Source organism: Lissotriton vulgaris, chromosome 5 (assembly GCF_964263255.1).
Source record: "Lissotriton vulgaris chromosome 5, aLisVul1.2, whole genome shotgun sequence".
Taxonomy (NCBI): domain Eukaryota; kingdom Metazoa; phylum Chordata; class Amphibia; order Caudata; family Salamandridae; genus Lissotriton; species Lissotriton vulgaris.
Genome location: NC_141693.1, coordinates 203,765,333 through 203,779,296, shown reverse-complemented (window position 1 = coordinate 203,779,296; position 13,964 = coordinate 203,765,333). Strand labels below are relative to the sequence as shown.

General features: G+C 40.8%; 1 protein-coding gene across 1 annotated transcript in view; it reads left to right on the top strand.

Moving 5' to 3' along the window:
- Positions 1–13,964, top strand: part of MAMDC4 (MAM domain containing 4) — a 607,580-nt gene that overhangs the window by 205,902 nt on the left and 387,714 nt on the right. Inside the window, exon 12 of the mRNA XM_086921169.1 lies at positions 7,125–7,361. Coding sequence (XP_086777295.1) covers positions 7,125–7,361 — 237 coding nt within the window. The remainder of the gene's footprint in view (positions 1–7,124; positions 7,362–13,964) is intronic.

The window sequence follows — 13,964 nt, the reverse complement described above, 5'->3', positions numbered from 1 at the left end:
GTTCCTTCATACGAGGGATCACTCGGGCTTGCAGTGTGTGTGCATGAAACGGGTGAAGGTGTTACCAATATACTGCCACTATGAAGGTCACTAGACACTAATTTTTAATAAGTAAAAGTAATAGACCTTGCAATAATTTAGGATCGGTTTGTATTTGAGCATTGAACAAATAACATTGGATATGTTTCCTTTTCAGATATGCCAATGCCTTGCAGAAAAAGAGTATGTATATTTGTATATTAATATAGGCATACTTTTCACGTTTTGATTGGAGTGGTACTCACAGGGCTGGACCCTGTTGTAGTCCTGAAGAAGAGCTGTGGGGTACAGCTCGAAACTAGTTGACTCTTTACTAGGGTACTGAGTTTCATAATAGAACCAGATCACCCAGTAATCCACCCCATTTTTAATATATCCACTAGGAGCCTGAATAAAGTTAGTTTAGCTCACTAGTAGGATATTTTTAACCTTTTCACTCCACTTCACTCCCCTTTTTCTTCACATCACACGACACATAGTCTTCACAACAAAGTGCTCCTATGCAATATCGATAGTCGCAGCACGCCTCAACCCGCAGCGGGTTGGGAAGCCCCTATGATGAAGCATGTCACCGTGAGGAAACTCCGGTGAGTGAGGGGACTATAAAGAAAAAATGTTCTTTCCCTTTTCTGAAACAGACCGAAGGTGTCATGTTTCTGTAGTTAACCAGGTTCTCTGGATCTGAACGTTTCAGATCTTTTCTGTATACTTAATGCTGTGGAGGGCGAACCTGGCTAATCTCTTCCTCTACCTCCCTCTCTTTTTTGAATAGTATAATTCTCGGCGTGAAGCCGTGGGAGTTTATCCTTTCCCCTTTTTGAGTATCACATTTGCTGACGTGGTGTAGGGACAATGGCAGAAATCACGGGCCTAACTTTCTCGGAGGAGGAAATTGAAAGAGTTATGGCATCAATGGGTGAATTTACAGACAACATACATAGGGACTCAGATGGCTTCAACCAGGTTTGGGATGAACTAACGGAACTTATGAGGAATCAAGTAAAAACTTTGATACATGGCCTAATGATGGCTCAGTACTTAAGGGCAAACACAGCACCCAGGGGACTAATAGTAAGGAACGAACCTTTAATTTTCCAGCAGGACAAACAATTCAAAATCGATTGGTCGCTAATATCTTGGCATTGTACCAGAGATTGGCTCGTCTTGATTATAAAAACTGCTGCAAGATTAGGTGAGGAGATGAAAGTAGAGGCCATAAAAATTGAGGTACAGTTGAAAACCTTCCAGGACGTAACTGACCTTAAAAAACGCTTGGAAGAACTGAATAAACAAATGGCAGACTTCGAGATAAGTTTGAAAGATACAAAAACTATCAAATTCAAAAAAGATTTAAAGAACTTTTCAAGGGAAAAAGTGTATCCATACACTAAAGACGATTATGTCCCCCCTAACAGAAACCCAGGCTACAACACGGACTCAGATAATTCTGACACAGGATCAGATAATTCCAACAATAGCGACAATTATAGCCGTAATAAAACTCGACGCCCTAGAGGAGGCCACTTTAGGAACAGAGGCGGTTATAATCCGAACTGGCCTGGATACTTTGGCCCTTCCCCTTATGGCCCACCGCCACCACCTCACCATTTCTTTTATGGACCACCGGGCTTCCCGCCACAATATCCCCATCAAGCACAGAATTTCTGGGAAAATACACAAAGACAAGAACAACAACAGTAGCCTTTTTTATCGAGAGGCAGGGGTCAACAAAGAGGAAAGATAAGAAAAACCCAACAAGTCCAATGGGCCCAACCAATAGAAACATCACGGAGCCACACCAGGAGCATGGGACCAGTAGATCAACCGACGACGAACAAACCACCAGCCTAGTAGTAAATTTATCTGACATCGACATCACAGATATCCAAAGAAAGGTTTTGGAGAAAGGACTAGGTTTTGTCCCAACCCCTAACATGGACAAGTTTCTATTAGCCCGAGAGATAAATGACTTCATCAGGAAGATAAAACTACAAGTTTTCTTCAAAGATAAACCTCTAACCAATCAATTTACCAGCGACACCGGCCTACATAAGAAGTCCACCTTCACCCCCCCCCCGAGTGCGAATCTTCCAGTGGAGGTTTTAGCATTTAAAAAGGCGGTTATGAAGGATATTGCTGAAATCGACCCAAAAACTATCAAAGTTTATCATAATCTGAGCAAAGCAGAAAATGAAGCGCTGAAGCAACTATCATCCATAAAGGAAATAACATTAAAACCAGCGGACAAAGGGGGTGCAATAGTGCTGCAAAACACTACCACCTACAGGGAAGTTTGCCTTGGCCTCCTGTCTGACCAAAGAAATTATGTGAAAATCACTGAAGACCCTACCAACCGTCTCAGAAGGGAGATAGCGTATCTAACAGAAGAGGCTACCGCCAACAATTGGCTAACAAAAAAAGAGGCAGATTTTTTGGAAACCAAAAACCCAACAGTTCCCTACTTCTATACAACACCAAAAATTCACAAATCCATAACAAACCCTCCTGGTAGACCGATAGTATCGGGCATAGGATCAATATTGGAACCTCTATCTAAATATGCCGATGCTTTCCTAAGACCATTGATTCAATCTACGGAAACCTATTTACAGGATACCAAATCGGTACTCACAGTACTCAAAGACCTACCATTTGACCCCACAAAGAACATTCTGATTGGATTAGACGTGGAAAGTCTTTATACAAGCTTACCCCATGCCGACACCCTACTCTATTGGAACATCTCTTATTTGAACAAGAATGGGACTATCAAACACCTCGCCATGTCGTCCTAGAATGTTGCCGCTTGGCCCTAACAGAGATTTTTTTTCGTTTTGAAGATACCCTCTTCCGGCAGTCCCATGGTACCAGCATGGGAAGTACTTTCGCGCCGAGTGTAGCAGGATTATACGTTCACCATCTGGAAAAATGGAAAATCCTTAATGATTCGAATCCTCACAGACAACATGTGAACCTTTGGAAAAGGTACATCGATGATGTCCTCCTCATTTGGGAAGGTACGGAGATAGAAGCGCAAGATTTTCTGATATGGTTAAACCAACAGGATCCTTTCCTCAAGTTTACACATACTATGAGCAGGTCACAATTGGTGTTTTTGGATTTGAATATTATGGCTAATGGACTGTCGCTCAGTACAACCACGCATTTCAAACCAACTGCAAGAAATTGCCTTTTAGTTTTTGACAGTTTCCATCCGAGACACTTAAAAGAGAACTTACCCTTTGGTCAGTTTTTAAGACTAAGACGAATTTGCAGCTCTAAGGAGGCTTTCAACCAACAAGTCAATGACCTCACGAAAAACTATTAGACAGACAATACCCAGCACATCTGATGAGAAAAGCAAAAAAACGAGCTGGCAACAATAACAGAGAGGCATTATTGGAACCAAAAAACATCAAAGAGAGCTCTGAAAATAGACCAATTTGCATCACCACCTACAACTTTGCCTCTAACAAGGTAACAAACATCATCAGAAAACACTGGCGTACTCTGAACTGTGGCAGTCTAGACATACCTAAACCCATGTTCAGTCATAAAAGAAGTAAAAACTTAAAAGATTACCTTGTCCATACTCGCCCAAAAGTGGAAAACAGGAACCCCAAACAAAGAACCATCAGTACAGTGCCGAAAGGACATTACCCATGTGGGGACTGTAGTGTCTGTCACCTGACAAGTGTCACGAAGAGAATAACATTCAATAATAACATGACCTGGGAATTAAAAGACTTTACCAACTGTAACACTTCTGGTGTAGTGTATATGATCACCTGTAACTGCAAATTACACTACATTGGCATGACAACTAGAAAAGCCAGCACCAGAATAGTCGAGCATAGAAGCAACATCAGACGGAAGAAGATCACGACCAAAATGGTATCCCATTTTATTGAAAGTAACCATACTCCTAATGACATGAAGTGGGTAATCCTAGAAAGACTGTATGGACAAGACAATTTGGAACATCGCCTTCTAGACAAAGAACAACAATGGGTGTACAAGTTGAAAACTGACACTCATGGATTAAATGACACTATTCCATGGGGCCTCTTGGCGAAATAATGAAAAACAATGATAAGTTCCTGTGTTGTCTATCTCCATAATACACCCACAAAAAAGACCACCTTTTGCAAATCCCGGTATGAATGAACTATATAAAATGAGTCCTTAATATCAACCGTCCTGATATGAATGAGAAACATTGAGTCTTCATAAACAATCGTAAGTCCCTATACGTATTGTCTGCTTTCTAACATCACTCTGATCAGTTCTGCCGAAATTCTAATGCACTTGTTTATTTACATATTCCGAGTATTCCAAGATGGCCCCCGCGCAGTTCCAAGACGAGCGGCCATCTTTGAATAACAAAGGCGGTCTAGCTTCCAACCCGGAAGCAAGACCAAGATCAAAGAAGTTTATTATTCACCCGGTTAGACCGAGACAGGGTCCGCCGGTCACACGGGAAGCCGAGTAGGTTTGCCGCAACGACAGAGCCTCGTAACAAGTAAGATCTGTCCTAGTCAATGAAATAGCACAGCTACGAGGACCACGCGCTTTCTTTAAATGCGTGCGGTACCGGTATTGAGGTATCCTAGCTCTTTTCTTCTGATTACTTCCTCTTTTAGGTGCCTTACGGGGACAATTAACTTTCCCGCGATTGACCATGAGGTTTAGTTAAACCTTAGTAAAAGTATGTTTTCTACTCCTCTTTCTCCGTGTGTTTTGTTCATCACGTTTTGTGTTGTACCTACAGACCACGCCGCATTTGTGTTTCAAATCAATGCATTGTCACAGATAAATCACTAAAAGGGGTTCCTTCATACGAGGGATCACTCGGGCTTGCAGTGTGTGTGCATAAAACGGGTGAAGGTGTTACCAATATACTGCCACTATGAAGGTCACTAGACACTAATTTTTAATAAGTAAAAGTAATAGACCTTGCAATAATTTAGGATCGGTTTGTATTTGAGCATTGAACAAATAACATTGGATATGTTTCCTTTTCAGATATGCCAATGCCTTGCAGAAAAAGAGTATGTATATTTGTATATTAATATAGGCATACTTTTCACGTTTTGATTGGAGTGGTACTCACAGGGCTGGACCCTGTTGTAGTCCTGAAGAAGAGCTGTGGGGTACAGCTCGAAACTAGTTGACTCTTTACTAGGGTACTGTGTTTCATAATAGAACCAGATCACCCAGTAATCCACCCCATTTTTAATATATCCGCTAGGAGCCTGAATAAAGTTAGTTTAGCTCACTAGTAGGATATTTTTAACCTTTTCACTCCACTTCACTCCCCTTTTTCTTCACATCACACGACACATAGTCTTCACAACAAAGTGCTCCTACGCAATATCGATAGTCGCAGCACGCCTCAACCCGCAGCGGGTTGGGAAGCCCCTATGATGAAGCATGTCACCGTGAGGAAACTCCGGTGAGTGAGGGGACTATAAAGAAAAAATGTTCTTTCCCTTTTCTGAAACAGACCGAAAGGTGTCATGTTTCTGTAGTTAACCAGGTTCTCTGGATCTGAACGTTTCAGATCTTTTCTGTATACTTAATGCTGTGGAAGGCGAACCTGGCTAATCTCTTCCTCTACCTCCCTCTCTTTTTTGAATAGCACATTAAGAAACTCATAAATCTGGCCAGTGATTGGTTACAGATGCCCAGTTCCAGCCTAATTTGGGCAGGTGACGTTTGTGTAGGTAGCTTAAACACTGTTCTGTAGATTGTAGCAGTAATTTTATCTAATTGGCCACTGTCCAATCCTTTTAAGACCTCACTTCCGTAAGTTAATGTAGGAATGACTTTTGCCTGTGCCGCCAGCAGGGTTGGAGCGAAAGTTGATTCGAATAACTTCTTGTGAATAGAACTAATTGCAAAAGCTAGTGCTGCACCCTTCTTTTTTTTGTTCTTCTAAGTGAGTTTTGTATCTTCCGTTGTTGTTGAAAAGAACACCTAGATACTTGTGGCAGTTGGATTCTGCAATGCTTTCACGATTCAGGACCCAAAACAACTTCTTTGCCCTTCCTGGATGTAACGCCAAAATGTTTGTTTTCTTGTTATTTATCCAGAGCTCGTTCTTGTTTGAGTATTCGGAGGTAGCGTCTATGAGTCTTTGCAGGCCAATCTTTGTTTTACTTAAAAGAACCACGTCGTCTGCGATCAAGGATCGTGTTTAAAAGCCCTCCATTGAGCCCCCGGATAGGACTCTGCCAGCTTTAATTAAGTCCCCTGCTACGCCATTCACAAGAGAATTTTTTTCTCCAATGGGTTGTGCCGTCGTCCTTCAGCCAGTGTCAAAAATTACAGCCCCAGTGGATTTGATGAAAGTTAAAAAGCACACAGTCCGTTGCTATACCTATGCCACTTAACGATGGTGTGCGAACCTGCCGACACCACAGGAACCGTCTTCAAACGGCGGGCCACTCTCGCGGCTATACAGAGCTACTTCATATTCAACGAAAGGTTGGGGCAGTAATTTTTGACACTGGCTGAAGGACGACGGCACCACCCACTGGGGTACTTACTTGTGATGGAACTGCAAATACCATAATGCTGTGAGGCAGAATTGAATAAAGATACACCCATTTGGGCGGAACTTTTGATCATTTGGAGCAGGTGTCCATACTTACCGGGTGCAATTCTCCCTGTCAGCGAAGGCTCGTGATATAGGGCGCAAGCTTGAAAGATGTTGAGCCATATTTCTTTGTTTGAGGTGATTCACCAGGCCGCTGCAGCCCTCATGCAAATGAGTTATCACTCTGGGAGGCCACTGTCACAAGGACAAACCTTTCGTTGGAAATATATATATATATGTGTGTGTATGTGTGTATATATATATATTTTATTTATATATATATATATATATATATATATATATATATATATATATATATATATATATATAATTTTATCCTCGATGTTCTGACATAAAACCTTACAAGAATACTTTTTTTTTACTTTTCTCCTGTGCAGAAATGCCACTGCCTACATTGGGTGTGCGTCATTCACACCAGAGTTTGTAAACTTGCTTCCTTTGCACTGTGTTCTTTTCTTGCCAGGAAATCTGCCCCCTGGGACATCGCCTCCAACAGCAACACCCACAACTGCAACTGCAATCGCAACCACAATCGCAGCCTCAAGCATACCCGCCCCCACAGACATCTTCAATGCCCCACAAGAGAAAAGACGTTTCCCCTGTGCCAATGGGAAGATCTTGGCAGAGCACCAGGTCTGCAACTTTGAATACTGCAACGATGGCACTGATGAAAGAACCTGTAATGAAGGCCAACTGACATGTAAGAGATGCCTTTTAACATAGCTAAATCATGTGGGTTCATTGACTCAAGCATTCTGAGTAAAATAATCTCTGCAACACCAAGAATGTGGCATATATTGCCTCACAATAGGCAAGTCATGCGCAATTATGTGTATTTTTACTAGCAGATGGGTAGTGCCAGGAAGCATTGCAAATTGTGCCATAAAGAAACCACTTGGTATTTCAATGGGCAATTAGTCAAGATTCTTTCCACTTAAATTTATAACGCTGGTTCTCATGAGGCCACTGTGTCTCCCACAAGTGCAAATGGCATTCCAGGCCAGGAGGGCCCCCTTCCTTTGTTAATTATACAAATAATTTCTTATTTGCTAAGCCTGTTCCTCCCTCCAGTCAAGTCATATCTCCCTTAATTAGTTGCTAGTATAGTATCCCCCTGTCACTTGTATGCTATAACTTCTATGTCTACTGGAAAATGAAACTCTTAGATGATTTGGAAACATTCTTACAGACCTTCCGCGTGAAGTATAGTGAACCACAAGACACACAATTGATGGACAGAATGCAGAACAAATCAAAACATTAACCCCCAGTCAAGAGATCAGGGTTAAATCCATCATTCTTTTGCTCACTAGGTGAACCACATCAGGTTTAGAATTTACACTATATTCATATTTTGTGTATGGTCTGATCTGCTACTGCTGTTGATAAAGACACCTGACCTGGTTCACCCTCACACAATTCCTCATTGTTAGTGAAACTCGTATATTTCTGTGTCTGCTGTATTCACAGGTTGCCGTGAGCATACCCTTGGCAAATACAATATTCTTCCCTCTGAACAGGAGTGGACCTTGTAAAACATTCCTACTTTTCTGTATGGGATTCGTCTGTAACAAATAAAGACACTTGCCAAGAAACGTAGGCTTTCTAGAAAGAGGAGAGAGTATGTGGTTATGTACTGGGCAGGCAAACATATTTGTCAGCAGAAGGCACATCTAGCCCCAATATAAAATCTTACCTTGGACTCTCCTTTTCACATCACAACAAAGGTGCAGATCTTGAACTTCTAAAGAACTGTGGGGCATATTATCAAGGGGGGTTATCTATGCTTTTTTGGCTTTAAAAGCCAAGAAAGCGGAGATAAAATTATCTCCCTATTAACTAGCTGTCACTAACACCAGTTAGCGACAGCTAGTAGGAGATAGCGACCATCTTGGGCCCCACTTTGCATGTCAGTGATATTTATCACTAATGACATGCAAAGTGGGCGTGCCAAGATGTTAGCGACTGGAAACAGTCGCTAACATCGCTATCTCCTATTACCAACTTTTGGAGATATTCGCGCTAAGCGCGAATATCTCCAAAAGCTAACACCTGCCCTGAGCAGTTCTTAGCCATGTTATCCAATGGGAGGTGGATAACATGGCTAAGAGCATTAGCTCGATAATGCATGAATATCGCTGACTTTTCAGCGATATTCATGCATTGAGGCCGATTTTTATCGCATTCGCGATAAACCTTGGTAATACCAAGGTTTATCTGCGATAAAAGTCGCAGAAGGTCGGCGATAAATTTTTGTCTCTAACCAAGCAATAGCGATAATTATCGCTATTGCTTGGTAATATGCCCCACAGTGTATTGCTGTCAATTAAACACAAGGGCCAGACTATGTGCAGTGGAGTTTGGGTAGCCTTTATATCCAGATTATTCCAAAGAAGTCCACCTGTAGCACTAGTTAAAACAAGCATTGGAAAAGTCAATATGTCTTGGCAATGCCCGAGCTATTGGCCTTGTCAATGTGAATGTCTTTTAGCCATGTTGTCTAGCAGCACATCTGCTGTTCAGCATTGCTGAAAAGCATTAAAAGTGCAGAATCACAGGATGTCGAGCCAACGCCGTGTCTTGTCAGCCCCCCATGTTGAGTTTATTTTCCTGCCCCTCCTGAAACAAAAAAGCTCTATGACGTGACCTGCGCTGGCTACATCATCATCATACTATCGAATCATGCAAAAAGCAATAACCAGTGTTGTTCATGTTTTAACAACTTTTTAAGAAATTCATTCATTAGTGTACACACTCATTCATTTTTGTGGTGTGTGTCTGTATGTGTAGTGTATACAACAAGGACCCCCTGAGAAATAGTAATACATTCCTAGGTTAGGGAAAAATACATATGAGAGATAACAACCTAGGCAATCATATAATCTTTGTCCATGTAGTGAATAATATGAGAGTAAGAAACAATAACAAAAGAGATTCTGCTTTATATTGTCACAATTTTAGTTATTAAAAAGACAAGTTCTCAAATATACACATAATTAAAAAGATTTGTATCCATAGACGATATAGAACAAATCTGAAATACAATTCAATAGCAACTAAATACACAAAGTATAAAAAACAAGGGTGTGGCTCAATAATAGAGTCAACGTGCTTTTCGGCGAACCAGCGCCTTCTTCAGGAAAAAAGCTACTTATCACCTGAGAAAGAGTGTACAATAAAATACATTTGTTAATAATCTAATATATTTAATATATGACTAAATCACATAATAAGTGGAAAAAAGGGGGAGAGGGGGGAGATAAACAAAAAATCACACAGGTCAATTATAACAACATAGCCACAGAACTCATTATTAAAAAGGTTAAAATATATATATACATTAATATTACTCTCATGGAACAACACGGACATGTGAAATTCATGACAAGAATAATTCTATAAGAAATGGTATACTTCAGTGCTCGAAATAGTGCCAAATGATTGCAACAGCTATTACCCAACAAAATTTGGACCAAGTGATACTTAGATAAAAGACAGAAGCGTTGTAAAAAATTGGATATATTATTTACTCTTTTCTATCGATGAGGAGATTATTAAATCTGTGGAGAAATATGATGAGTACATAATTAGAATCGGGGACCCTTTTGATTGGGACTTCAAATACAAAGCCAGAGACTGTCTAGTTCTCTGAGTTTTATCATTACTTACATCAAGAGTGCTGATCAGAATATTTTGAGCTACTAGTAATCGGATCTATTTTGCTGTTGGCACTCGGATTGTCGAATGGAGTGATCCACGGATACCGGAGATATTACCGTGGTGTCCTTCTAATAGAAAGAAATTATACTAATTTCAGCTCAGTTATTTGTCAATAAATGGGGTTGAAATTACACTCTAAGTAGTTGACCCACAGTTTAGATTGTCCAGCTGGTATTTCATTTTCGAAACAGTGGCTCGTTTTTTTGATATCGAGGATATAGTGGTTCTTGAGCTAGGTATTACCTATCTTAACAAACAGCGATAAGATGATATAATTGGCTAACCCAACATCCTAAATATGGTCATGAGTCTCTTGCATTTAAGGAGAACAAAATCAGAGCTAGGCTGCCACATTTTTGATAGGCCCAATAACAATTGCTGCGCTCAAGAAGGATCTTTCTAAATTGTTGCTCGTTATCATATTCCCTTATTACCTTATAGATTCTCGCTATGAGGCCATGTTGTTTGATTAGAAGAAAATATTATCCTGTCATGCCTCTTCAGGGCCGCGTTATAGCCAAAACGGTAAGATGATATAATCTAAATAAAGAGTAATGAGACATGTAATTAGAGGAACACATATGTACATACTATTGCACAGAAAGATTCATTTCGTTGCACACGACCTAGTAGTGGCGCTATTAGAGTATTATTACCTGATTTATAATGACCACAGCCTTTGCCTTCAGGTCTATTCACATCAAAACGACTTAAAAATGATGAACCTGAAAAACATCATATTTAAAATATTGCGATTCAACAATGGAAAATGAACAGAGCAAATTCCAGAGGAATATTTTATTACCTAATTTGTAGTAACAATAGCCCTTGCCTTATGGCCTGGTCACGTCAATAAGGCTTGAAGCTAAAAAAACAGAAAAGACAATGTGTTTTAGATATTATATTCCCATGGAGGGGGATAAACTGACTAAGTTTCAGAAAAAGAAAAGCATCCCAATACTGGCATAGTCCCTATAATCACGGGACCTCTAATACGCGCATATGGCAAAGCCCATTCGGTAAAATAATTGTAAGGGGAGTTAACACCTTACCAAGGATAAAGCTTCGCCTCAAGACGACCGAAGGTAGATGAACGTTCAGAGGAGTAACGTTGTGTCGCGAAGACCAAACAGCGGATGGATATCAAATTAGTGTGCGCTCAGCGGCCTTTTAAATACCTGCCGTTAATTGGTCTCCCTCGACTACAAAACGTCATTGTTTCAGTCATGTGACTGAGTTACGTTGACTCTATTATTGAGCCACACCCTTGTTTTTTATTCTTTGTGCATTTAGTTGCTATTGAATTGTATTTCAGATTTGTTCTATATCGTCTATGGATACAAATCTTTTTAATTATGTGTATATTTGAGAACTTGTCTTTTTAATAATTAAAATTGTGACAATATAAATCAGAATCTCTTTTGTTATTGTTTCCTACTCACATATTAATCACTACATGGACAAAGATTATATGATTGCCTAGGTTGTTATCTCTCATATGTGTGTCTGTATGTGTACATGGGAGACAAGGCAAGGGGTAGGACAGAACGAGCTCTCCAATACCATTGGATCATACAAAATAAATAAAAAAGAAATGCAGCAGCAATGAGGAAGCTAGTGGGAGATGGGTCAAGCAGGGAAATAGGAGGCAGTGGCAGTTGGTGGTGGAAGTAGCTGCCGGACGGTGACGTGGGGAGGGGGAGGGGTAAGGTGGGGGGTAGTAAACTATGGATTATGGCTGATTACAGGTAAGTAAACATTTAATTTCGTTGCACGCACTGCATCCCCAAATGCATTTTAGTAGTACGTGTGTAGGTGTACAAGGTAGACGGCCTGTGGAGTGCTTGGAAGCAAAGAAAAAATAGCTACACAAACCGGTAGCAGTGTAAGGAGACATGTACTTTGTCCATGCACTATGGGAGGATCCAAACACAAGAAGAGTGCATTATGCTTGCATACTATGTTGAATGGCATCAAAGAAAATAGGAGCGAAGATGTAGTTTACCAATGGTAGGAATTGGGCAGCCTGTAAGCCCACAGATAGAAGACAACACTTTGATTCAAGACAGCGCATATTCTGTCTAGCCGAGCAGCGCGTGCGTTGTCCAGCTGAGACCTAAAAATAATAGATTTCGGACAGGTGAAACCTACTGGCTTTGCCAATGCTTGTTGTGTTTAGAAATAGGGAGATTAAGTGATTTATCCGTAATCACAAAATGCAGAACTAAGACCGAGGCTAGGGAGATTATATGGCGTCCTCTTGGGATGTGCATACAGGCCAGAGCTGCCAACAATGGAGCTGGGAAACTGGGGTTCCGGCTTAACATCATTGATACTTGGCAAATCACTTAATCGCCCCATGCCTACAAAGAGGAATGTGTCCTTATGTTGTAGTGTATTTCCTATTTTCCCAATAGGCCCTGCACATTGGAATAACATAAACAGTAGTATGGACGTAGAAGTGCGGATCTTCCAGGTCTCCACTGACTATGCTAAACTTAATTCCGTTTGTTACCAACTAGATCAGAGGCCACTGGAAACTTTCTTGACTGAATTCGGAAGTGATCAGCTTCCCTGGTACAGACAAGAAGGGATTCAGTTTTCCAACAACTGCATAAACATGACAACTTTGCTCCTTAGAATAAGAGTCAATCTCTAGAGTCGTGTGAAACAATAGACAGCTATTTTACTCAGTCAGTTTTGTGCAGATTACTTTCACCAATATGCAGAGAATAGAGAGACTGGCATTTTCAATAAAAAGGTATTATTTATTGAACAGTCTTTCTTCTCATACAAGAGAAATGAATTGCCACAATTGCAAGACTAGTTATTATAAAAAGTGCGTACAGTAAAATGAGGATTGCAAAATAATACTGTAAAAGCAATGATATGGTTTCTTAGCCATACAATGGTTAAAATGAATAAAACATATATACATTCATATATACATTAGGCTAACGTACTCAACTGGTGCTTCTAACTACGCCTACCCCAGTGTACCTGACCTAAGCCTAATACGTGAGAGGGAGCGAGTAAGTAGCAGTTTAAGTTAAGTTGGTTTTGCCATGGTTTGCTTCAAGAATTCTCTCTAAGGGTTTAGTCAACACCATACCTCTGGAATAGAATGTTGGAGGTCTTGTATCTCCTTCCAGGACTCGATATCCCAGTCACTCGCAAGAGTAGGCTGGAAACGCCGGAGCTGGATTTTCTCGGCAAGAGAAAAGACAGCGTCTCTCTCAGCGCGTCGAGGAAGAGGAGGAGGGGCAGCATCCGTGGGCAGCTTGCATCTGCTGGGCTCTGAAGGGGACAGCTGTTCTGCTCCTATGTTCACCACACCATCGTTCGCTGATGTCGTTGAGGCAGCGATAGCATCAGTATCAGCGTGGCAGCGTTTGCTTAAGGCAACGTTGGTAATATTTATACCTGAAAGGTGCCTTGTTTGACGTAAGTTTTTGGACATAAGACGTCAATAAAGATGTCACTAGGAAGTGATCGTCTCTTAGTGCTCATTAGAGTTCTATTACTAATCAAAACATAGCAAGCGGGGCTTTCCCAGGTTGCTGAGTTTTTATCTTGTTGAAGA